This window comes from Telmatherina bonti (assembly GCF_933228915.1).
Source record: "Telmatherina bonti genome assembly, chromosome: 17".
NCBI lineage: Eukaryota > Metazoa > Chordata > Actinopteri > Atheriniformes > Telmatherinidae > Telmatherina > Telmatherina bonti.
Genome location: NC_136615.1, coordinates 16,205,524 through 16,229,992, shown reverse-complemented (window position 1 = coordinate 16,229,992; position 24,469 = coordinate 16,205,524). Strand labels below are relative to the sequence as shown.

The 24,469-nt window shown below is 37.7% G+C and overlaps 1 protein-coding gene across 6 annotated transcripts in view; it reads left to right on the top strand.

Moving 5' to 3' along the window:
* Positions 1–19,190, top strand: part of nedd4l (NEDD4 like E3 ubiquitin protein ligase) — a 43,234-nt gene extending 24,044 nt beyond the window's left edge. For 4 of the 6 annotated variants that reach the window (XM_079256551.1, XM_079256550.1, XM_079256547.1 and 1 more), the window contains 18 exons: positions 2,433–2,570; positions 3,481–3,660; positions 5,417–5,614; positions 5,972–6,049; positions 8,279–8,333; positions 9,202–9,260; positions 9,980–10,045; positions 10,461–10,690; positions 12,316–12,437; positions 12,581–12,651; positions 12,887–12,982; positions 13,078–13,151; positions 13,269–13,329; positions 13,542–13,601; positions 14,007–14,114; positions 15,592–15,688; positions 17,190–17,262; positions 17,381–19,190. In XM_079256551.1, the coding sequence (XP_079112677.1) occupies positions 2,433–2,570; positions 3,481–3,660; positions 5,417–5,614; positions 5,972–6,049; positions 8,279–8,333; positions 9,202–9,260; positions 9,980–10,045; positions 10,461–10,690; positions 12,316–12,437; positions 12,581–12,651; positions 12,887–12,982; positions 13,078–13,151; positions 13,269–13,329; positions 13,542–13,601; positions 14,007–14,114; positions 15,592–15,688; positions 17,190–17,262; positions 17,381–17,483 (1,869 nt within the window). In that variant the 3' untranslated portion in view covers positions 17,484–19,190. The remainder of the gene's footprint in view (positions 1–2,432; positions 2,571–3,480; positions 3,661–5,416; positions 5,615–5,971; positions 6,050–8,278; positions 8,334–9,201; positions 9,261–9,979; positions 10,046–10,460; positions 10,691–12,315; positions 12,438–12,580; positions 12,652–12,886; positions 12,983–13,077; positions 13,152–13,268; positions 13,330–13,541; positions 13,602–14,006; positions 14,115–15,591; positions 15,689–17,189; positions 17,263–17,380) is intronic. The other 2 variants (XM_079256548.1, XM_079256549.1) reach the window with 2 other exon arrangements.
* The last annotated feature ends 5,279 nt before the right edge of the window (positions 19,191–24,469 follow it).

Sequence of the window (24,469 nt, the reverse complement as noted above, 5' to 3'; positions counted from 1 at the left end):
CTCTTGAATTGTATATCGTTTATTCTGGAAAAACAATATCTAATCACTTTTTACGTTGGCCATATGGACAGTCTTTTGGCTTATTCATTGATGTTTGTTACAAGTCAGTACATAGGTCTTTAATTAAATCAACCTTAGTGCTGGTGAATAAAATTTAAATTTCCACCAAAGTTTCTCTAAATGCTGTTTTTTTTTTTTTGTTCTCAAATAAAGATCAGTTGTTTTAACTTGGTGTTTTTGTTACATCTTATAAATTTAACTCGCCTCCAACAGATTTTTTACATCTACCATCTGCATTACTTCCAGATCTTCAATTTAGCAAGTATGACCAGGAATAAAGTACTTGAGCTTTAGTCATGCTTTACAATGATTTAGCAAAGAATGAGTAAACTTAAATCCAGTAGTGGATGAAACCATTCCTGTTGGTTTTACAACTTTTTTTTTTTTTTTTAAACAAAATCAGAGGAAATGATTGGAAAATATATGTTGACCACGATGGTTAGCTACAAATGTTCAAATATTATTATTGGAAAAAACAACTGTGTACTTATTATGTAAATAATGCAGTTTAGCCGTCCTGATAGCTTGTTTACCAGACAACATAGTCTCACTTTCGCTGTGTGTGTTTTTAATCTGAGCTTTGCTGTTATGTTGCTGCAGTTGAGCTTGTTGCTTCTGCACATCAACATATGAGGTCTTACTGTGTGGTACAGAACAAGCACAATTTCCTCCACATAACAAAACTTGTTCCACATATTTAAGACTACAAAAATAAAAAGATTAAACATGAGAGTGGTTCGGATTCCTTAGATTTTGAGCCTTGCTGAGTTGTTTCAAGGTACAAAGTTGGGTTTCAGTTCAGGTTCTGTTTGTTTAAGTCTGAATTGCTGCAGGGCTTTGGTGATATCCTGTGTTTCCCTTGGATCTTATGTTACAACTTTTAATAGCATGCTACATGGGGGCCTAAAAATGTAAAAGAAACCAAATGCAGATCTCAGCTTGGGTCTATTTTTTTTATTAATTAAACAGCAGAAATTAAAATAAAATTATTTTTTTACTGGAGTTACAGTACTGTTTGTAGTTAAGGGTCTAGTTACAGCTTTTACAATGCACCACTTTATCAGAGTCAAGAGGAGATCACTTCACATTTTCACTCAAACATCTTTTGGATACAACTGTTTTCTTTGACTAATGGTTTGTGGCTTTGATAAAATTTCATATTTGGGTGTAATAAAGTTGGCTGATGATTAAAGGCACTCTTCAGGGAAAATAATGAATGTCCTCCCTCCCAACAAGGAAATGCAAGCCTGATAGAAACTGTGATACAGATTCTGATGATTTGTCTCTTTTTAATCATACTTCTAAAGCAGATTTACTTTTCATTTTGTCAGTGAAAAGTAACCAGCACCACAGCATTTAAACTCCATGTTAAAACCTGCTTCTTTGTTATCGCTTTATCCAATCACAACAAAAGATGGTTCCTCTACACTGACCAGTCGGAGTCCTCTGTCTTTGAAGTTCACAGCCACTGCACTTTCCCACCCTGGCCCATAATGAAATGAATCTCCTCTCTTTCAACCTCTCCTCACCTCCTTTGAGAATGAATTTGCCTTCTTTGTCCATTCACATTTTCCTCACTCAACTTTCACTACTGCCCGAGTACTTGCCTCCTCACTTCCACTGTGGCTATGAAAACGTCCCATACTGTGAAATAAAGACCATGTTCCCCTGTTGTCTACCACCAGCAGAGTTCCCAGACCAGAAGAACGAGAGCTCAAACTGTCTCAGGTGGTGAGGAGTCTATGGTAATATCCTAGTTTATGTTCAGTGTAAACCCTTTCAGTCCTATTTCTAATCATGTAGGAGTGGCTGTGTTTGTCACCTTGGTAGTTTTCGGAGCCCCGTTCATTTAAACTTGATTTCTATTTAATAATCTATTTTCTTTTACAGGGATTTTCCAATATTTAGGCTTTGCTCTGCAAATTTATCTGACACTTGATACATCAAAACAACGCAGTTTACCTTCTTTTAGAAATGGACAGAAGTTTGTTCATTTGCAGCAGATGTATATCGTTTCTGGCATGTGATTCATATTTTTTCGTAAAGTGATTATTTTTATAGATGTTAATTGACTTCAAATGCAATCACCTTGTTTTCTCTTAGTTATAAAGCATTACTCATGTATCCTACATGAATTGTCTTATATTGGGCTGATACAATAGCAAAAGAAAAACTAAATAAGAAAAAAAAATGTTTTTTTTCCTTTATTTTTAATATTTGTGCTTCAAAACTTACTAAATTGAGAAAATTTGTCAACTTGTCTCTTTCCCTTCAACATGATCTTAGCATATTGAAAGATTTCCTCCACAAGGCTTTAAGCATTTTAGCTTGCACTGATTAGTTGTCTTTGCTTTCTCTTCACACTTGGCCAGTCTCCTACGGCAGCTGCTTACACCTTGACCACCCCTGGCCTGCCCCCTGGATGGGAGGAGAGGAAGGATGCCAAGGGAAGAACTTATTACGTCAACCATAACAACCGCACCACTACTTGGACTAGGCCAATTGTGCAGGTACAGCAGGTCTGAGGGCTGGCTGTCGGGCTGGCTCAATGCATGGGAGTGGACGTTGCCTTGGTTCCTGTCGTGGCGTTGGCCTGTGTGTTGGACTTCTTGTTCCTCTGGTTCCTCCTTTGTTTCTCATCTGTGTAGCTATAGAGAAGGACCGACAGAAATGCAGCGTTGAAGCCTCAATGCCTCTCTTTCTGTCTTTCCTTCTAACTTAGTGTCCTGCTCTGTCTGGCTTAATTGTGTGTCTTCTCTTGTCTAGCATTTTCTTTGATATTAGGATGAGGCACATCTCTGTGTTGATATCATTTTCCTTAACTCTTGAATGGATCTGTAACCTACCACTCTGTTTTCCAGTTGTCCTCCTGTGTCTTGGCGTCTAAAAATGTGGCCACTCTATAGACTGAACTCAGTGAAGCTGAGCACACATTTGATGCTTATATCTCTCTTCTTTGACATCCACTTTTTTTGTTTTTTCTGAACACCATTACCTTAATGTTGTTTTGTCGTGCTTTGATTCTCATCTGGTTTTATTGCTCAGAAAGAGAGGATACCACCATGTAATACTTTGTCTTTGACATTTTGCTGTCATAACCCATTTTAAATGTGAATGAACCCATTTTACCTTCTATGTTGTCAAGTAACAGTGATACTAACTTTATCCCTGTTTTCTATTTTCAAACATAATCCTGTTCATGAATTTGTGTTTTAAGATACAAATAATACCCCTTTTAATGGGCATAAATGGCTCTTGCTTTTGAGATTTTAGGAGCTCATTTCCTGAAAGAAAAGCTGGCACCGAGACCTCTCCTGTTCAAACAAGCATCTGTGACAGAAATGGGGGCCATGATAAAACTTTATTTTCACAAACAGCATAAATAATTCCTAACATCAGAAGTGCTGTTTTCACTGACAGCTGACTGAAGATGGAGCCAGCACCTCAGCAGCAGCAGCAGCAGCAGCAGGAGGAGCCTCAGTCCCCGCTTCCACCCCTTCCACCTCTTCCAATGCCTCCAACAACCACCTCCATGAGCCCCAAGTCCGACGACCTCGTAGTCTCAGCTCCCCTACTGTCACCCTTTCCACCCCCTTGGAGGTGAGAATTAGACACCTTGAATGGTCCTTTTCTTTCTTCCCTTGTCCTTTTTCCACTTTTACCACTTCAGGACGACACATTTCTGTTCCTTTTCTCCTGCACTCTTTACCTTCCCATCCTTCCAAGACATCCAAGATGAACCCAGTTAAGATAGTAGCATTGGTCTACTTTTTCATCCTTTTCATTAAATTAATTGTTTATATCAGTCATGGTCTCATCCTTGGATAAATCCGTCTTGTTGCTTTGCTTTCTTTCAGTCCTTGCCAGCTATACAGAAGAGTAAATCCCAACATTTAACCAATTTTCTCTTCCCATCTTCTGTCTTCTTTCTATTGTTAATAATCGTATTTCTTCATACTCTTCTTTCCTTACGTTTTAATATTGAATCGGATCATGTATGAGTGGTGTCTTACAGACCTCGTATAAGACATTTGTGTTGTGTTTTATCACTTTTTTTCAATAACATGAATGCACATTTACTGCCCTTTGATGAATATTTACTAATGTCTCTGCTGCATGCTGGAATTTATCACACGCACTTGCATGATGAAGCCAGTCTGTTACTGGTTAAAGAGTGTTAATAATCAGACAGCACAGGTAGTTAACATGTGACCCATATGAGGTAAACTATTGAAATTTCACCTTGGTATTTCAACATTTTTTAGGCTTTCAGATTATACAAAATAACATTTGTGGATCTGATTTTGTATTATTGCAGCTTAAAGCAGCTCGTGTTCATCTATAGAAAAAGTTATAAGTCATTTGATTGTCTCAGTTATGGATTTCACCTTAAACTTTATGCTATGCTCTACAGCCATAAATATACCACAAACTTAGCTAATTAAGACTGACATACTGTTTCTAAAAATGGATGGTCCTTTTTTCACCTTCCGCTGCTGTTAACAGCTTCACTTGGTGGTGAAAGTTATTTGTTTCTACCGAGGGAACAGACCTGAAAGGCTTTAATTAAAGTGTGTACGAGCATGTGTGTATTATGGCCTTGTGGAAGTAAAGGAAAATGAAACATTCACAGCAGAATAGTGTAATTACAACCTCCAGTGGAGGTGGGAAGTCTGATTAATTAAAGCAGTCTTTACTACTGTTAAAAATGAGATCAGTCTATGATAATTAGCTGTGGAACAAAATGTGATGAAGTAGCACTCATTAGTGCAGACAACTTCAATCTGATAAAACTTGCCTTGAAAGAGAATCACAAGTTTCTGGTATATAAATAATTTCTAATTTATTATTTTTTTAATTCATTTAAATTCCTGCCTGAACCAAAGTTAAAAAAAAAAAAAAAAAAAAAAAAAGTAAAACAGAAGGGTTAATGTTGATATTAAACATTATTAAAGAAATCATTTAAGTTGTTCTCTGACCACCTTTAATCTCTTGGTAATTTTACTAACAGATTGACAGAGTTTTCATAATTTAGTAACTTCTTGAGTTTACCTCTCTCTTCTGTACATACAACTCAGAGATGAAATAAGATTTAGCACAAGGAGACAGTCTTAATCTGTGACGTAGTGATTCCAATTATGACAAGATTTTTTTCTTTTTTCTTTTTAGCTGAATATGTCGGAATATCTGTGTTTGTCTGTTATCTTTTGCGGTGTTCAACTGATCACTGATAATTTTTAGCCAACTGCTAGTCATCCACATCCTTTCTAAACATGTGTCCTTAAAATCACCTTTTATCTGAGTGGTACTGATAATACTTTTTTTTTTTTTTTTTCCCCCTCCTCTTGGGCCTCAGGGAGCCAACAACATCCAGGTGAGGAGAGCTGTGAAAGACACCCTCTCCAATCCGCAGTCTCCCCAGCTCTCCCCTTACAGCTCCCCCAAGTCTCAACACAAGACACAGCAGAGCTTCCTGCCTCCAGGCTGGGAGATGAGAATAGCCCCAAATGGACGGCCTTTTTTCATAGACCACAACAGCAGAACCACCACCTGGGTGAGCTAACAATAAGTGGACTTCGCTGGTGATTCTCTCTTGTTTTAAGGATATGAATGTGAAAAATGTATTTAGTTTTAGGAGCCTTTGGAAATTCACGGAGATCCAGTAGTTCAGATTTAGGGCAGTGGTTACTTATGTTATTTTGGGATCTGTTAGTGACATCTGGTGGTGATAAGAGGCAATGTCACATTTGATTCGTTATCAGGATTACGTTCCTAAATAGAAATAAACTTTTGCAAAGTAGAGCTTCTGTCAATATATGCCTCTGCTGTATTGTTAAAAAAAAATCTTGTCACTTTTTGTTTTCTTTATTTGTTTTTTTTCTATGTCTTCTTTTTTCATTCTGGCAAACAGGAGGATCCCAGATTGAAATATCCGGTCCATATGAGGAATAAGAACTCAATGGAGCCTGGAGACCTAGGTCCTCTTCCTGTAAGTGTAATCACAAATAGATTTATCTGCTGGCTCCTTTAGCACACACATGACAACCTCATTAGTTGATTAGGTTTGTTCTTTACCGACATGTTTAACATTTCTTTTCTATAAATCTTATCAATTGTTATTTTAGCTAACTTATGAATAAAGAAAAAAATCATTATTCATCTTGCTGCACCATCAGTAACTTTTGTTTCTCTTCTGCTTTTTTAAAGTCTGGGTTGGCCTTATATAACTTTCCATTCATATTTCGGTTTAAATATATGAAAAACGCACTTTTGTGGTGTAAAGATGTTGCATGATCTAAATCTGAGTTTTCTTTTTGTTATCCTGTAAGTAATGAAGAGGTTTGGGTTAAAGTGTAGCTGATAAGGAAAGTCAGTGTTGTGATAAAATCTGTTTAGGCAGTGAAAACTCAAGCTTGATTTATGGTTTTATGTTAAATCAATACAACATGCATAATCAAGACCCTTGCTCTGTAGCAACCCTGGAGACCAATATGTGCCTGACCAAAAGTCCCAACAATAGAGCTCCTGTTAAACAAAAATTTAATATATCATTTTACCTGGCTTGTTTCTAATTAGCCCAGTAAGCAGCGTTTTGTTTGTGCTGCAGTGTGTAGTTTTCAAAGTTCTGCTGGTTCAGTTCTCATATGTTCTCCTCAGACATCTTTCATTTTCCCCTCCTGTGTTCCATTAATTCTGATACAAGAGACTATTTGATATTTATTAGCTTTGACGTGGGCGACCCCATGTGATTGCATAACTGAAGTTTCGTCCTGTAACTTTGCACTACATGAAAGAAAGCCTCCTGCAGCTGCCCTCTGATAGCTTAACTGCTGTACAGGTGTAAAAGTCTAAAACTGTATAGGTCTCATGAGTAGTCTGCACCACAGTTTTTTATTTTTTTGTTAATTGATTGAACACAAGAGCATAAATCAGGCTGTGCATAATGTGTTTGACAAAGTTAAAAGACCAAGAAATGGACTGAACTTTACCATAGCTAAATTCTATCATATGTGATAATCAAAGAATCATGGGTTTGTGCATCTCACGGGTTTGTGTGTTGTGTGCATGTGTGTGTGTTTTCTCTCTTTCCTTCTTTCTCTTTTCTCTTCGTTCTGATGGATCTTATATATGCTACTTCTACACCTGGCCATGTCTGTTTGGCAGAACCTACCAGAGGAGGTTGGTTGGTGCCTCCCTCCCTCTGCCTGCCTACTTACCTGTCTGATCCAGTCTGGTCTGGTCGAATGCCTGCAGACAGCCTTGCGTTTTCTTTTTTTCCTAGCTCTTTCTGTCTTTTCTCTTTCTCTCTCATGACCGGCATGGATGGATTGTACTGCTCTCCTTACTTTCAGTATTTTACCCCACTTCCTCTCTCTGTGAGCGTCCTCCCTGCACCACCATTTCTCCTCCTAGTGTTTAATATTTTTTAAGCTCATTCTCCTGGGATTCCTCAGACTGCTCCATATTTGTGTCTGAGGCAGAGTTAGATCAGTATGGAAACTAGAACAACGGGAGATGTTCTGAGTAGAAAGAGGTGAACTAAAAAGAGGGATTGATAGAGGAAATGGGGCTAATAAGGGGATAGAAGGGGAGTGAAAGGAGGCGGGAGGTATTTATTAAAAAAAAAAAAAAAAGAAAAGAAAAGCAAAACAAGCCATTGATGTTTGTCAGAGGAAGGAGCTGGGCTGTATGCTGCATGTGTTATCAGCTTTTCAGTCTGGTCTCCACTCATGCAGCAGCATACGTTGAAACATACATACTGTAAATACACCCCGTTTGACAGTTTGTTCCTTTGTCCACCCCTTCGCACCCTAAATCCTTTGTAACTTTTCTTACCGCTTGTTTGCTGGTGCCGTAAGAGTGTATGTGGCCTATGACACTGTAGTGGTCACTGTGTCAGTGGTGGTAAACTAGTTTGAACCTTGGTGAAAATGAACTTTTATGTTGTGGTTGTACCCTGCCTTGCTGATGTGTCGGACCTGACTCAAATAGGACCGTAAATCCTTTCATTTCCCTTTAAGTTGTTTGATTGAGCTTCTCTTGATTGTGCTACTGGGATGTCAGTGTTTGGACCATTTAATGGTCAATCAAGTTCAATTGAACAGAAATTAAAAAGGAAAACTAAATGGATGGATTTGAATGACTATTTGAGCATGGCCTGTTGAACTGTGCCATCTAATGTTTTCCTTACTCTCTTTTTCTTTTGCTTCTTTTTCAGCCCGGTTGGGAGGAAAGGGTTCACACAGATGGACGCACGTTTTACATTGACCACAGTAAGACAAATCTGTCTCTGCTACGATCGCATCATGTAGATGTAGACTTTTACGTAGACTTTTAGTTGTCTGGGAAAACATCAGGAAAATATCTGGGACTCATTCATAATGCTGGCATATATACAAAAAACAGCAGATGCCAAAACATAGTCAACTTTCAGGACTTATAAAAACTCTTTATGGCAACTCTGACCCTACCAAATGCAGAAAATCTGGTGAAACCGCAACTCTATTGGCAAAATACAAAAATTAAAGGAACAATGTGATTGGTATGCTGCCACTCCTCTACATTTCTGGTTGTTAATGGCCCCCCAAATAAAATCTTTTATGTTTTTCAACATTGTCTATCAGGATCTTGCATTCTGAAAAATTCTGCTTTGTTGTTCTTGTCCCCTCCTGAGCCATCATGGAAATAAAATAGATGAATATATATCAGTGGCATTCAGCTGGCTTTTTATAGACAACTTGTAGGCCAAGCAAGGCACTTCCTCACATGTCACAAATTTAGTGTTGATTTTAATTTATAAACGGAAACTGACGTAGGACATTTGTCCACACTCTCATAAATCTGGAAGTTTTTGTGCTGCATTTCCCGTTTTCCCTACGTACACCACCTGTAGTTAGGGCTAGGTATGTATGTGTGCTGTATGCTATGCACGGTTTTATAAATATAAAGATGTGTCCTGTTCTATTACAGGTGTCTTGCACTCATTTGTTTATGCTTTGTTTATATTTTGTACCAGCCCCCAGAATAATTGATTTCCCAAAAGAGCTTTTAAATAGCTTTTTTTTTATTTATTTTTTTTTACTTCTGACTTAAAGAGTTAGAAAGAAGAAACAAATAAATGCTCTTGTGTGTTTTATCCAGATACAAAGACGACGCAGTGGGAAGACCCCCGTCTACAGAGTCCAGCTATCACAGGACCTGTGAGTACCTTCCTCTTACAGGCCCACTACCACAGCAGTGTCTCTACATCCAGTACTCGTGTTTTATCTGACGCATTACGACTAGCCTTAGTTTGACCCTACAAGACTAAGACATCACTTTGTCACCCTACGTGTTACTTAACATGCCAACATCTCTGCATTTTCAGAAACTTTTCTCCTTTGCTGATAGCTCCACAGCACTCTACACTTTACTCCTTTAAACACAATATCAACAAAAAATGAGCCAAAACTGCACTCAATTGTGCTTTTATAGTTCCATCATCGAGATCAGGGGTCTCCAGCTCCAGTTCTTGTGAGCTACCATCCTGCAGGTTTTGGTGTTTCCCGGTACAACACACTATTCGAAAGAAAAGGTTCTTTAACAACTTGTTGTCGTCTAATGCACTTGCCGTTTAATGGGCCATTGATTTAGGTCAAGTGTGTCACATCGGGGAAGTACCAAAAACTGCAGGATGGAAGCTGATGAGGACCGGAGTTGGCGACTCATGATTTACATTGATCCTTTTTAGCACTGAGTGAATAGACCAGCGCTTATTGCATTGAATGTTTGAATAGTATTTTCTCACTTGTAAGTTGCAGTGTATAAAAACGTATACAAAATGATTACATGGATTGTGTTACCAGCATACGTCAGACTATTCCCAGGTGTTGTCGGTTTTTGACGATGTCTTCCCTCCTGTGTTTTGTTATGAATGCAGGCCGTTCCGTACTCGAGAGAGTTCAAGCAGAAATATGACTACTTCAGGAAGAAGTTAAAGAAACCGGTAAGAAATTATTCCTGCTTATGAAAATATCTGCTTAATGTGATGCCAACTGTGGCCCAAATATCGCGACTTTGTTTCCTAAAAAGTCCCTTTTGACTTACTTTTGTTTTGCTCAGATATTAAACTCAGTCACCACGTGACTGTTTGTAGCACAAAAAAAAATCATTTCAAGTTATTTCTATGCTGTTAGTTTCACTGCTAAAATGTGGTTTTGATTGAATAATAAAAATAGTTAATGTGAAACTACTTTGCTCTTTTTTACCTTTTGTTTTTTCCTGTTTGATGCCTTGAAATCTATTTCTTTGTTCTATTGTATTGTTTTATTCTGACTTAAACAGGATTATGTGCAACACAAGTACAATTTCTATTCCTAATAAAGCAGAAGTTACAGAATTCACTTTGTAAATGATTTCAGGCTGATATCCCAAACCGATTTGAGATGAAACTACACAGAAACAACATCTTTGAAGAGTCATACCGCCGAATCATGTCACTGAAGAGGCCAGATATTCTGAAAGCAAGACTATGGATTGAGTTTGAATCGGAGAAAGGACTGGACTACGGCGGTGTGGCCAGAGAGTGGTTCTTCCTTCTATCTAAGGAGATGTTCAATCCCTACTATGGCCTGTTTGAGTACTCTGCCACGTAAGTGTCTGCTTTTTTGTTTGTGTTTGCTGTAAATTTCCGTGTGATAGAGAGATTTAAAGCTCTACAGGATATCACTCAGAACAAAGTGTTTCCACAAAGCCAAAGCAGTAAAAGGAGAACAAGCTTTAATGGAAACATCCTTCTCTGCTTATGTATTTGCTTGGCTTTGTATGCATGCTGTTATGTGCTTTTCCTATGAGACTTGTTAAGGTTTCCTTTTACTTTGATTAACTTTTCCTCTTATTCAAAAAGACATCTTTAAACAAAGGTTTCCCACATGTATGACAATGAAAGTGTCATATGTTTTGTTCCTTTTCTTGACATCGTCGTCGGCTCATGACTCAGTTTTCTCTCCAGTTTGCCCACGAGAGCTGTTGAAAAATAAACAATAAACAATTAAAACTTGTAGCCTTTTTAAGTAAACCATCCAAGTTGGTTTTATTACTTTGTTTAAATGTCACGTGCACTGTAACATTTTCATTTTTAAGCCATTTTACAGCAACAAGTAGCAAAGCTACTAATGGTTCCAAGTCATTACTAGAAGTTTTTTGCCTGCACTTTGATTTAATTAAATGTAAAAAATATTTAAACTTGCTTTTAGTGTCTCACAATACTTAAACATGAACCAGATGAGCTTCAAGTACATATTGTGGAGGGGGCTGGAGACATAAGGCAAGAGGTGGGAGCCATGTGCAGACCACTAGTCAAGCTAGTGGCCAATGCAGAGACAAGAGACAGGACAAACAACTCCATACAGACAGGTTCACATTCATGTGAACCTGGAATAAAGCAGGTATAGGAAGTGAGTGAATGAGGTTCCAGGACATAGGCTCAGCAGTATTGGCTTGGCAGGTTCTACTCTGATGCAATGCTTTAACACTTAAAGACAGGCTGACTGGACGCTTGGAATTGTGAGGCAGGTCAAGTTTATTTAAATAACACTTTTCATGCTTGTGACAATTCAAAGTGATTCACATAAAAAAATTAAAAAGCTTGACAGATGATGCAAAGAAAGCATTTAAAGTAGTAAAATACAGCAACAAATAGCAAAAATCACAATAAAGTCATAATAAAATCTTAAGAATCATGAAAAGGATGATGAATTCAAAGTTACTCTGCATATTTTATGAATAGGTATGTTTTTAACCTGGATTTAAAATATCTGCATTTGGGGAAGGTTTAATCTGCAGTCCCAGTTAACTCTAGCAGCCACCTTCTAGTTGAGCTGCAGACATTTTGTGCTCTTTTCAGGAAATCCCATTAAGACCATTACAGTAATCCAGCCTACTGAAGATGTAGATGCAATAACATCACAAGATCAGACATGCAGTAATCAGATGATTTGATTGGCTCATGTTTCTGTTGCTGAAAAAGAAAAACTGTTCTGAATTTTTCAACGGAGCCGTGGTAGCTGTTGATACCTGTAACATGTATGTGGGAATCTGGCCTGAGGAATGTCTGGCCAGGTCAAAGGAAGTATGTGGCAATTGCAGAAATTGCTGTCTGTAACCAAAGAGAGTTGGAAACAAAACTTAATAAGTTGCATGCTATTGGTACTGCTCTGTGATGTGAACATGACTGGATAAGAATCCTTCCTGTGTTCTCTTCATGTGTCTATTCAGGGACAACTACACTCTCCAAATCAATCCCAACTCTGGCCTCTGTAATGAAGATCATCTCTCCTATTTCAAGTTCATTGGGCGTGTGGCAGGAATGGCTGTGTTTCATGGAAAACTGCTGGATGGTAAGTTGCTCGATGCTCTAGGTATTTTTATAGGACTGAAAACATGTTGTGAGTAAAAATCCTCCTGCATGGTCAACATTTAACATTAACATTTTTCCTCGTAGTGCGGTCATGCATCACAGTCTTGTCTTTGTTTTCCGCAGGTTTTTTCATTCGTCCATTCTACAAGATGATGCTGGGAAAACAAATCTCTCTTAAAGACATGGAGTCTGTGGTGAGGTCTTAGTCCTACAGTACCAGTACCATAATATGAATGACAAGTAGTTTATTTGCATCAACAGCAATGTAGTGGGTCTAGAAGGGTTAGTCGATTAAAGGATTTGGTAATTCTGTGTCCCTGAGTTTGGCAGTCAGTATGTGCTCCAATGTTTAAAGCTAAGAATGAAGGCCTACAAGTTCACAAATTAAAGCCAATGACAGATTTAAGCATTTTGTGTGGCTCTCCACAGGACAGTGAATACTACAACTCTCTGAAGTGGATTCTGGAAAATGATCCCACTGAACTTGACTTGAGGTTTTGTATTGATGAGGACAACTTTGGACAGGTTTGCAGACCTTGAATCACTGTTTGTTTTTAGATATAAAGATTATCTGCAACCTTTTTATGTTATTAATTTTTGTATTGAAATATATTTTTCAGACATACCAGGTGGACCTGAAGCCCAGCGGCTCAGACATGGTGGTCACAAATGAAAACAAAAAGGAATACATCGAGTAAGATTTTTTTTGTGATTTAAAAAATATAAATATGAAAGCTATTCTAACAGTGACAGGAAATATACAGCTTTTTTTTAACACATGCTTCTCAATGATTTCCCCCCTGTCATCCAGCCTGGTCATCCAGTGGAGGTTTGTCAACCGGGTCCAGAAGCAGATGAACGCCTTCTTAGAGGTATTTATTTGCAGTGATGATAGTGACCACTTGGGGGCATTGAAACAATATGTTATCAGTTTTGTGGAAGATGTAGAAACATTTTTTGTTGCTAAATAGAATAATTATGAACTATTAGACATGCCAATAACCTCACTGTATTTATGCTTATTTGGATTCACTTTGCTTGAATTGAAAGAAATAATACAGACATGGTTTTGTTTATTTTTCAGGGTTTCACTGAGCTCATTCTCATAGATCTGATCAAAATCTTTGATGAAAACGAACTGGAGGTAAGAATACTTCTTTGGTGAGACTTAATCACTGTTTTTATTGGTTAGTCAAAAGCAAATTATTCAGAAAAAATATTTTGAAGTAGAATCTGAAGAAAAATTGACACAAACCCATTTTCTTATGAAAATTTGTTTTATTCTGTTTTGTTTTATGTATACTGAAATTGAAGCTGTATTGTTTTAAGATATCTCCTTAAACCTTGAAATTTCTCATAATCTTAATGAGCAATCTATGAATTAGGACTGTGATTCACTTTTAAATTTCCAATTTAATTAGTTAGGTTACAGGTTTTGTAGCAGAATTAATTTGAATGTGATATAAATGTATGAAATTATTGAGATGAAAGATGATCCTGTCTGTAAAAGTGCTATTTCCTTTCTGCCTCCTCCTCTGCTTCCGCGTAGCTGCTCATGTGTGGTCTGGGTGATGTTGATGTCAACGACTGGAGGCAGCACACTGTTTACAAGAACGGCTACTGTCCCAACCATCCAGTTATTCAGTGGTTCTGGAAGGTCTGTTTCATATCTATACTTGGATTCTACATACAACAGAAATACACAATCTTTAATTTAACCCTGTTTGCCCAAAAAAGGGAAAAAATAAAAAAAAACAAAAAAAACCCCACTGTGAAATATAAGTTAAAACCATTGACTGATTTCTGAACTCACTGATGTATAAAATACTGTGAGAGTTTCTTCAGTAATGAGTAGTTTCTGAAGCAGAATACTTTCAAATTTTAGGTTTAAATGAAATTTCAGCTGCTTGTACAGAACTGATATTGCTATGTTTGTTTCTCTGAGCTCAGATGTTGTAAATGAGTGACAGGTCTTATCTGCACGTTAGGACCTGGACTCTTTTACTGCTAAGCTTTGCAATTCTGATGTAAGCGTACTGTGGTTTGGTCTTGTCTTGTCAAACAAAGAAAGACCTTTCTTGGATGCTCCGTTATGTTGCTCCAAAACAGGCATAAACCATGTAATTCAGAATTGAGGCTTCGTGTCGGTAACTGACAAGGATTGTCAGAAATTGTCCTATTTTCATGAAGGGATTTTATTTCTAAAATGTATTTGCTTTAATCACAGAACTGCTGTTAATAAGAGATGTTTATTGAGTTTTCAGCTTTTTCCCCTGTATTGGGAGGTTTTTTGTCCACTCTTCAAAATAAAATTAAGTTTTCTTTTGCTTTTTATATGCCTTTTTACAACTTTTGAAAGTAAAAACAATTCTAACATTGAAACAAAATTTAAAAAACTGAAAATAGATATTTAAAACATTTTTTTAAACTATTGATTTTTTGCTTCTTCACGGTTTTAAAAAGGCAAAAAGTTAAAACACTTGACACCAAACTTTATTTTGCGTTTTATTTATATTTCACATAGTGTCTCAGCTTCTTTAGAAGCAGGTTAGTTTTTTTTGTGGAAAGATAAGTTGTGATAAATACTTGTTCCTGTCACTTTTACCTCCACATGAAATGCAGCAGGTTTACCGGCCTCACTTTTGAAGATCAAAGTCTGTTTGGAAGACCAGACTTGTTTGCTGTGTTGAAAGAGCCTGAAGCATTACCTGCCCTGGTTATCATCTTGACTTGAGTGTTCACACACTCACAGACTTCAAATATTCTCATGTTTGAATTGTTTTGATCACTCTTTTTGTTTTTTGAGGATTTTGTTTTTCATAAGAACATAATAGATAATGTTAATAGATAATAATATATAAGATAATGGATTTCTTAGCTCTGCTCTCAAACCTCAACCATTACCATTAATTGCTTTAAACTGACCCACTCAAAACTTGCCTACATTTTTTAAGATTTATTCAAAAATGTGATCCTCACATTTAGGATATTCCAGGTCCGCTTGTCAGCAGTAAAAGCTTTGCATGATTTCGATCACACTGTGATCTGTTCAGTTGATTAAATTATCTGTGTTTTAAGAGAATTTAATTCTTGTCAAAAGTAAGTCATTGAGACTTTATTTCTCCTCATTTCAGGTTGTTCTGTTGATGGATGCTGAGAAGAGAATCCGACTCCTCCAGTTTGTTACAGGAACATCGAGAGTACCCATGAACGGCTTTGCTGAGCTGTATGGTACGTGACCTTATCAGATGACTTCAGGTTCTTTTAATTCCTGCTTTCATAACCATTTTGTCCAGGCTAAGCCTGAACTTTATATAACTGTGAGACAAATATTTCTTTTCTTTTTTTTCCCCCTTTTTTTTTTTCTTTTGAGAAATGATAAACCTCCACTGTTGGTGCTGTAAGAATCTATTTACTATGATTGTACATATTGAAAAGAAGTTATCAATGATATAACAACTGTAAAAGGGGATTGTAGACAGGCACATGCCATGAGCTTTTGGGTTAAGTAGGCAGACAGTTGCAAATTGCGACAGACACACTAATAATCATTTATATTTGTAGGCAGGTGCCAAGTGCCTGCTTAATCTAACAAAATATAGATTGTAAAACACCATTAAAACACTTGCAAAGCTTGTTAACTGATTCCACATCAGTCCACAGATTTTCCCAATATCCTTGATATGGCATGACAACTAGTTATGTAGTTATTTGTTCTTTAAAGTTCATCAGACTAGTTTTTTCCTCAAAAAAAAAAGAAAAAAAGACGTGGAAATAGTTTAAGACTCTCTAGCAGGACCATCATGCCAGTGAGCCTGCCAGCTAGCTTCAGAGCAAAGCATTAATTCACTCATTCTACTGGAACGTACGTAGACCATTAGTATAGTACAGTAATGTAAAAAGGCAGCGCAGCAATCTGCCTTTTTAAGTGAAGTATTTTCTTTTGGGGAAACACTGTGCATGCGCAAACACACATTTTTACAATGATATGAGAGGAAAAGGCAGAGCAGAGTGTGCCTCCATTAGAGGGTGTGTCTTTGACCAAAATACAGTGAGGTAGTTGTGCAGCTTCTCTGCTTGGCCATGAGGAGGTGCTGTTGAGCCGTCTAAATTTAAGCTATGAAAAGCACTAAATGCCATCACTTTCAAATTAATTGGTGCTGCAGGTTATAAGAAATCATTTTAAAAATTATATGAAAAAAATTAAAGAATGTAAAAAACAAAACAAACAACAAAAAAAGCTAATTATTAAAATAGAATTATGTTGTTAATTCCTGTCTGCTTATTGCTGCCTACGCTGACTGCACATCACTGATTGTAGATGACCAAAATTTGGATTGAGACTCTTCTATTGATTTCCAACTTTTCTGTATTTTATTTCTCCACCTTATCATCTCCTTTTCCACAAGCAGCAGGCCAAACATAGGCAACAGCCTGTCCAGAAGCAAAGGTCGCTTTGGTCATGTACTTGAAATACAAACAAATTTCTATGATAACTGAATGAAAAATGCGTGATAATAAGCAAACATTGCTTTATGTACCCGTTCTTCTGGTTTGCCTCTTTTCAACCACAAGATTGTTATTTTGTCCTGGCAGCAGGATGTGGTCTTTACATTGTTGATGAGTGCCATATTTTTTGCCCTGACGAAGGAGTCCTTTTGTTACGGCTGGTTTCTGGCATCGGTGTGGTGTATAACAGCTCCTTACGATCCTTTTCTTTTCTTTGTTCCAGGTTCTAATGGTCCTCAGCTTTTCACAATCGAGCAGTGGGGAACCCCAGATAAGTTGCCAAGAGCTCATACGTGGTATGCCACTGTTGCATATACATGCAAAATTAACAAGACTGCGACTCTAGCTGGTCTTCTGTTCATGTTTACTGTTTTTTTTTTTTTTTTAAAGAGTTAATCCTGTTTTCTTTTCCAGTTTCAACCGCCTGGATCTGCCAGCCTATGAATCATTCGAGGACCTGAGAGAAAAGCTCCTAATGGCTGTAGAGAACGCACAGGGTTTCGAAGGGGTCGACTAAAAACAAAACTACCCATCGACTGCATTTGACAATGAATCAAAATAAAAAGTCACAGGGAAACCAGCTGCTGTAGCAGTTCTGTGCACGCATGTTGTACTGTAATGCCAGAGTATGAGCCACCTCCACAGCACGGTGGTTTGTGACTGTACAGCGATTTGTTGAGCCAATATGCCTATGTCTTTATATCTTTTCAGCGTGGTTAGATCACTCTGTAAAGGTGTCCAGGAAAGAAAGGGAGTGTTGCACTGTCTGAATGCTGAAATCTCTTATCTGCAGGCACGAGCGACAAATGACAGGATCTGGGCCCTGATCCACTGTTTCTTTCCCCTCTACCCTCCTCCTGTGAAAATCTTCAGTGCTGGAAAACACCAATGCATTTCAATAGTTCCTTTATGTACACTATAGCACAGTATTTGAGCACCCTTCAGTGGAGGGGTTTTAGCATGGCCTTAATCTGGCTCCTACATGCACTAAGAAACTGCAATGGCACTATGATCACAACTCTTAAAATCTTAAGACCAACACCAGATTACCTTAGGAATGCTAGCCAATCACATTTCAGGAAATCGGCCACACCCCTCCGTAGAGCCTTCTCCGTGTCATGTGATCAGATATTGCCGCTGCAGCCTTGTAGAATGATGTTTTGTTTTTTTTTTGTTTTTTTTTTTTAGCTGTTAACAGACATTTCAGTGCTGGGGTTTAAGATAATCCCCAAATATGATTTTTTTTTTTTTTTTTAAAATATGTTGTCATCTGGAATATTTTTTTCCTTTTAATAATCATTTGTATGACTCTTACAGGAACGTACTCAGTGTATTTGTACTGATGAACAATGTCCTTTAATATTTTGACAACTATATATCACATGGTTGTGTGAAGTGCAAATCTGACTCGTCTGGGAAATGATTAATGCATATCATTTGTTACAGTGATAGCAAATGTGTTAAATACAATGATTTTTATTGTAGTGCTTTAAAAGCAGCATGAAAATTGTACCTTGTGTTTGCTTTGACTACATATTAATTGGAAGTGTAATGGGTCTGGACGTTGTGAAGGAAAAAGTTCCAACTGGGGTTATTTTCTCTGATTACATTATTTTCATGCCTGTTGCTGTTCATAAATGCTGTAAATTGTTGTTGGAAAAATACATTTTAATTAATTTCATGATATATAAATATATGTATGTATTACATTTAACAGAAGTATTACTGATCACACTAAAATTAAGCTGTGCGTGTGTGTGAATGAGAGAGAAGCTGTGATTGCCACTGAATATAAAACAGCACGTTTCTTACAAAGGTAAAAATGTTCTTTTTTTATGTCCTCTCTCCTTTTCTAACACTATTGAACCTAAAGGGCACTTTATAGATCACTCTGAGGTCATGTTGCCTGAAGTATGTTATTTGAATGTGTTTTTTTTTTTTTTTTTTTTTCCCCTCCCATTGAGAGCACTCACTTGGTGCAATATAAATAGTCTGTAAATCTGGGCTGCTGCTAAGGTAGAAAAAAAAGTGGAGCTGAGACTTCATGTCTTTAAGTTTTTCCCAGTTTCATCCATTGTGGCCTCTTTCTCTGTATATAGCGCCCTTATGTTTCTTCCCTTCTGTGATCTCATCATTCAGACAGACTGACTGCATTTTTTTTAACTGGGTTTTCTTTTTTAATGGATGGGAAAATATAATTTTTGTTAACAATTCCACTTCTTTCTGCAACTCTTTGTGGTTCATTTAACTTCAAATAAAATGAAACTTCTCAGACTGTGTTGTTTGAGTTGATTGAAACTTACTAATGAATGAATCTGGAATATTCTTAGAAGATCCAAACAACTGTTTCAGTCTCCCCAATACTAGAGTTAAAAAGCAGCTAGAGTACAATTTCTGACACTTTTTACATGTAAATATACACTACTCACAAAAAGTTAGGAATATTTGGCTTTCAGGTGAAATTTATGGAAAATGCAATATGTTCATGCTACAGTGATATCATAAAAGTAAGACATTTAAGTAGAAGGATGCACTACTGATTTCCTCATCTCAAAAAATTCATTCAACACAAAAGGTAACAACAATGGTAGTTACACCACAACAAAAAATTTGAACGTCTTAATATCTCGTCATGTGCCCTTGAGCATCAATTACAGCTTGACAACGACGTCTCATGCTGTTCACAAGGCAACTTATTGCCTGCTGAGGCATGGCATCCCACTCTTCTTGAAGGGCAGCCCTCAGGTCATTGAGGTTCTGGGGTGCAGGGTCTCGAGCCTCTATACGACGGCTCAGCTGATCCCACAGGTTTTCAATGGGATTCAGGTCTGGAGAGAGTGCAGGCCATTCCATTTGAGGTACACCAGTCTCCAACAGCCGTTCCCTGATGATGCGGCCTCGATGAGCAGGAGCATTGTCGTCCATGAAGATGAAATTAGGCCTGTGCTGTTCATGTAGGGGCACAATCACTGGATTAATGATGTTATTCAGGTAGTATGGGCTTGTCACTGTACCATTCACAAAGTGTAGGGCAGTTCTGTACCAAGTGGACACCCCTGCCCACACTGTAACACCGCCACCACCAAAAGCTCGCCTGGTGACAACAGTGGCTGATGCATAGCGCTCTCCCTGACGTCGCCAACATCGTTGCCGGCCATCATTTCTGCTCAGTGTGAATCGACTTTCATCAGAGAACAGCACTGAGGCCCACTGGTTCCTCGTCCAGCGTAAATGCTCCCTGGCCCATGCAAGACGATGATGCCTGTGCCTGGTGGTGTGGTCAGGTACCCGTGCAGGTCGTCTAGCACGCAGACCACGCTGATGGAAACGGTTTCCAATGGTCTGACGTGACACTTGGGTGCCTCTCACCTCTCTTAAACGTGCCTGGAGTTGAGTGGCATTCATCATCCGGTTTCTCAGGGCAGTGTTCACAATGTAGCGGTCATCAGCACGGGATGTGGCCAAAGGACGTCCACTTCTAGGCCTTTCTGTGACTCTTCCAGTCTCTCCATATCTCTGTTGCAACCTGCTGATGGCACTCTGTGACACTCCAAGCTCAGTGGCCACTTCTGTCTGAGAACGTCCTGTTTGAAGCATCGCAATGGCAAGGGACTGTTGTTCCATTGTTAGGTGTCGTCTTGGTCTCATGATGTCAAAATGTGAACAGCATGATGAGGACAACTGTTTAAACACCAGCTCTAATTGAACCAGGACATTTATTGGTCAATTCAAGGATCACACACCTGCCGTGATTTTTGCCGTTAAGCTCCTTGTTAGAGAACAGCAACTTGTGCAAAATTTATTGAAACATTTAATAGTTGGACATGAGCATTTAAAAGCTTAGAGAAGATCACATTAAGTTCACCTGTACAGGTTTAAATGCATTTTAGGCTTGTTGTGAAATTTCACCCAAAAGCTGAATATCCCTAACTTTTTGTGAAGAGTGTATCTCGGTACCATTCATTCTACCACTGCAATTACAATACTGAACCGTTACAACTCATTCATAGATTGTTTAGGAGATGGTGTAACGTATGTTTAAAAAATTTGTTCTTTAAAGTTCATCAGACTTTAGAGAATCCTTAAAATATCAAGGAAATCTAATGGAGCATCCCAGTAAACTAAATGGTGGAGCAGAAGCACATACCTGCCACCATCCTTCAGTGATGAGCCCATTCCAGTCCTTTCAGTGACCTCAATAAAATTAAAACCACTACTTCAGAGAAGCAGATTTCATGTTGGGGGGGTGTGGGACATTTCCTAAATGAAGCAAATAAAGCGCATTGTTTTAGTAGTGCAAATACTAAAGCATTGGCTAAAATAAGTCAGCCAAGAAAAGATGAATGAAAATAACATTTTATTCATAGCAGCAATTAGTAGTTGTGTTTTATGATTTATTATTTGTTTTGCAGGATCTTTAGCAGTCAGGTCAGGCAGTGGTTATGGAAGACAACTTAATTCACTTTTTAATTTTTTCTTTTTTTAAAAAATGTTTTCTTTAAAAATAAAGACATAAAACTTACATGAATATAATAAAAAATAAAATGTATAGTATGAAAAAAAATCCTCTCCTAAGAGCCAAAACTTAAATATTAATAATGAAAAAAAGTATTTGAAATGTGTCCGTAAGTTTTCCCAAGCTGGTTTACATGTGTTGGCAAGGATTGACTGAATTAGCGATGTTCTACATCTAATCACTTCCTGCTCTACCTTTGCCAGAGTACTTGAATCTTTCTTAAACTTCAGCAAATGTGTTCTCCCAATAGCCAGCTTTTTAAAAAATCTTTTCTTTATAAAATATCTTACAATCCCACACATGCGTCTGAGAAGGAACCCTATAACTTTCCCACATATGCATCCTGTTGTACAGTTTTGCCCGGACATTAATGAGATTTACAACTTTTTCTGTTTGTCTCTCTGGTGTGTGTGTGTAGGTGCACATGGTGTGGTGAAGGGACCTCAGTTCATTCACACAGGCAATCTAAGAGTTATCAGCTCCAAGGACGAGCAAATAAAAACCACCCTACCTGCCCGGGGACATTTTATCAAGCCCTCGTACCCTCCATCTGGTCACAAACAAATCAAGAGCCAACTCTTCTTTAGTGCTAAAATATTCCACCTGCTCAGATGCTTAAAAAAATATGTAAATAAATAAATGGATAAATAATATCAGAATTATTTATGAATGGCGGGGCAGTACTTGTAAAGGTGAGACTTCAGTGTCCATTTATGTCTCTGTCAGACCTCTGATTCTGGTATGTCACAATAGTGACCTTAAATGATGAGATGTTTGAGTTGTAACAAAAGTAAGATCATATTAGCAATAAGGGTTTTTCTTATTTAAAACATCTGTATTTTTTTTATTATTATTATTTCTGAATGAATTTTAAAGGTGATTCTCTCCTATTATTGATGGAAGCACACCAGTTTCACTACTTAAAAATTTGGTTGGAATATGTGTTTGTGTCTTTTCAGGATGACTGCAAATGATTTCTTTCTAACTTTAATTAGTGATGCTTTAAAACTTGAGCTTAAACATAATAAAAAACAGAAACATAATAACTATTAACACAGTGACAACATTGTTAATGTGCTGTGATGTGGGGCTTATATATAACTGATTGGATTACTTTTATCTCTGTGAAACATTTTTTCTTTAGTTAAAACTGAATATTAAAAGTGAATATTTAAAGTAAATATTTCCAAAATATTTCTTCAGCAGAATTCTGAGTTTGCCACCTAAAAACCATGTCAAGCATACTGCACGACTTTATCAAACTCCGTATTCCAAATTTGATCTTCTATTGGAAACCGTCACTTACGTGATCACATCTGCTGCATTCAGCTCACTTTGAGTGAAAGATCACTTTAAAGGCTCCAACCAGGGTTGCCTTTTGGTCTCCCCCTCCTCCACCCTTCACCCTCTACCTCTGGTCAGGGTCGATCAATACTTCCCTTGTAGCTTATCACTAATATGCAACTGGCTGTTTGTCCAAACTCTGCTCTGTCTACATAAAGACTTGGACGGGACAGTGACTAACCAAAATGTACCACGTATCACCTCATGAACCCCACAGCTGCGGACGCACTACTGGACTTATATTGACTTTAACAAAGACACAAAGGAGCGGAGAGCTGAGAGTTGCAGCAGAAAGGGGAGCAGGACACTTCAGAGTATGAATGAATGAATGAATCTGGAGACCTTTAAAACATGAGGTGAGTTCGGATCATTTTGTATCAGGCCTGAAAGCTTTAATAATGTTTTTTTTTTTTTATCACAATTTTCAAGTAAAGAAACATATCAGAAATTAACATCGTCAGGGATGATTTAAGGATCCTTTTGTCAGTTTACATGTTTTCTGTGAGTTATTAAAAGTAGACACATGAGGCCTGTGTGACACATGGTCTGAATCAACTTTATTTATCGATTATATTTTATAAAACTTAAGCAAAAACTGTTTATGTGGTTCACACAGTTATTATATTCCTTTGCTTTTCTCACACTCACAGTACGTCTCTCGCACTCTTCTACATGCACAAACAAGCTCATACAGCTGCAGTCATCCCCACAATCAGTGAAAAAAGAAAAAAAAAAAAGAAGAAAGGCAACATGACCGGACTTTGGACACATTGAATAAGCCTCAAGTATTTACTTGTCACAATTTTCTCTGAAGCTATCAGCATTCTTTCCACAAAGTGTGATTGTTTTCTACCAGAAAATCTAATAAATACACACAGATAAAAACCAGGTCATGCCACTTTAAACCTTTTTTAAACTTTATTTTCTTTTATCCGTTGTTCTCTTTAGTGACTAAACACATCCAAATGCTGTTTTTCCTTTATTTTCCCAGGTCATCCATCCATCCACCAGCTTGTATTAACCACCTCTTCATCTCCACATCTACAGCCAAACATTGTCCTCCAGAGCTATGGAGTGTGACAATGGTGTTTGTTTTCTGTTTATCAAACGCCATTATCACACTATATAGCTACAGTGCGAAAAGGGCCTCAGTGTATTCCTTCACTTCCTGCTCTGTGTAGTTAATATTCCTCTTTTCACCATGTATCTATTTCTAACCTTCCGTATAATCCATACTTTCCCGACATTCACACTGTAAAGCCTGAACATGTGGCCCCATATGTCAAAGGTGGCAACAGCACGGGACAAGTTACACCAGTGAAGGAGAGGCAGAGATAGAAATAGACATAAAGTGTGTTGAAACATGATGTCGAGCCTCTGAGTGCAACCTATTTATTTTTGCATGTGACGTGCTAATTTGATGCCGGGTTCCTTTGCCTGTAAGAATAGATAAAAACATGAGGGCATTTGTTTCCATGTTGTTGCAATTGCATGTGAGTTTTCAACATGTAAACAGGACATCATATTTATGTTAATGGGTTATATGATTGCACTTATGCTGTCATGCATTCAATAAATAAATAAATAAACTGTTGTTGTCTGTTGCTATGGAGTGGAGTACCACACTATAGCCAATCCTAAGA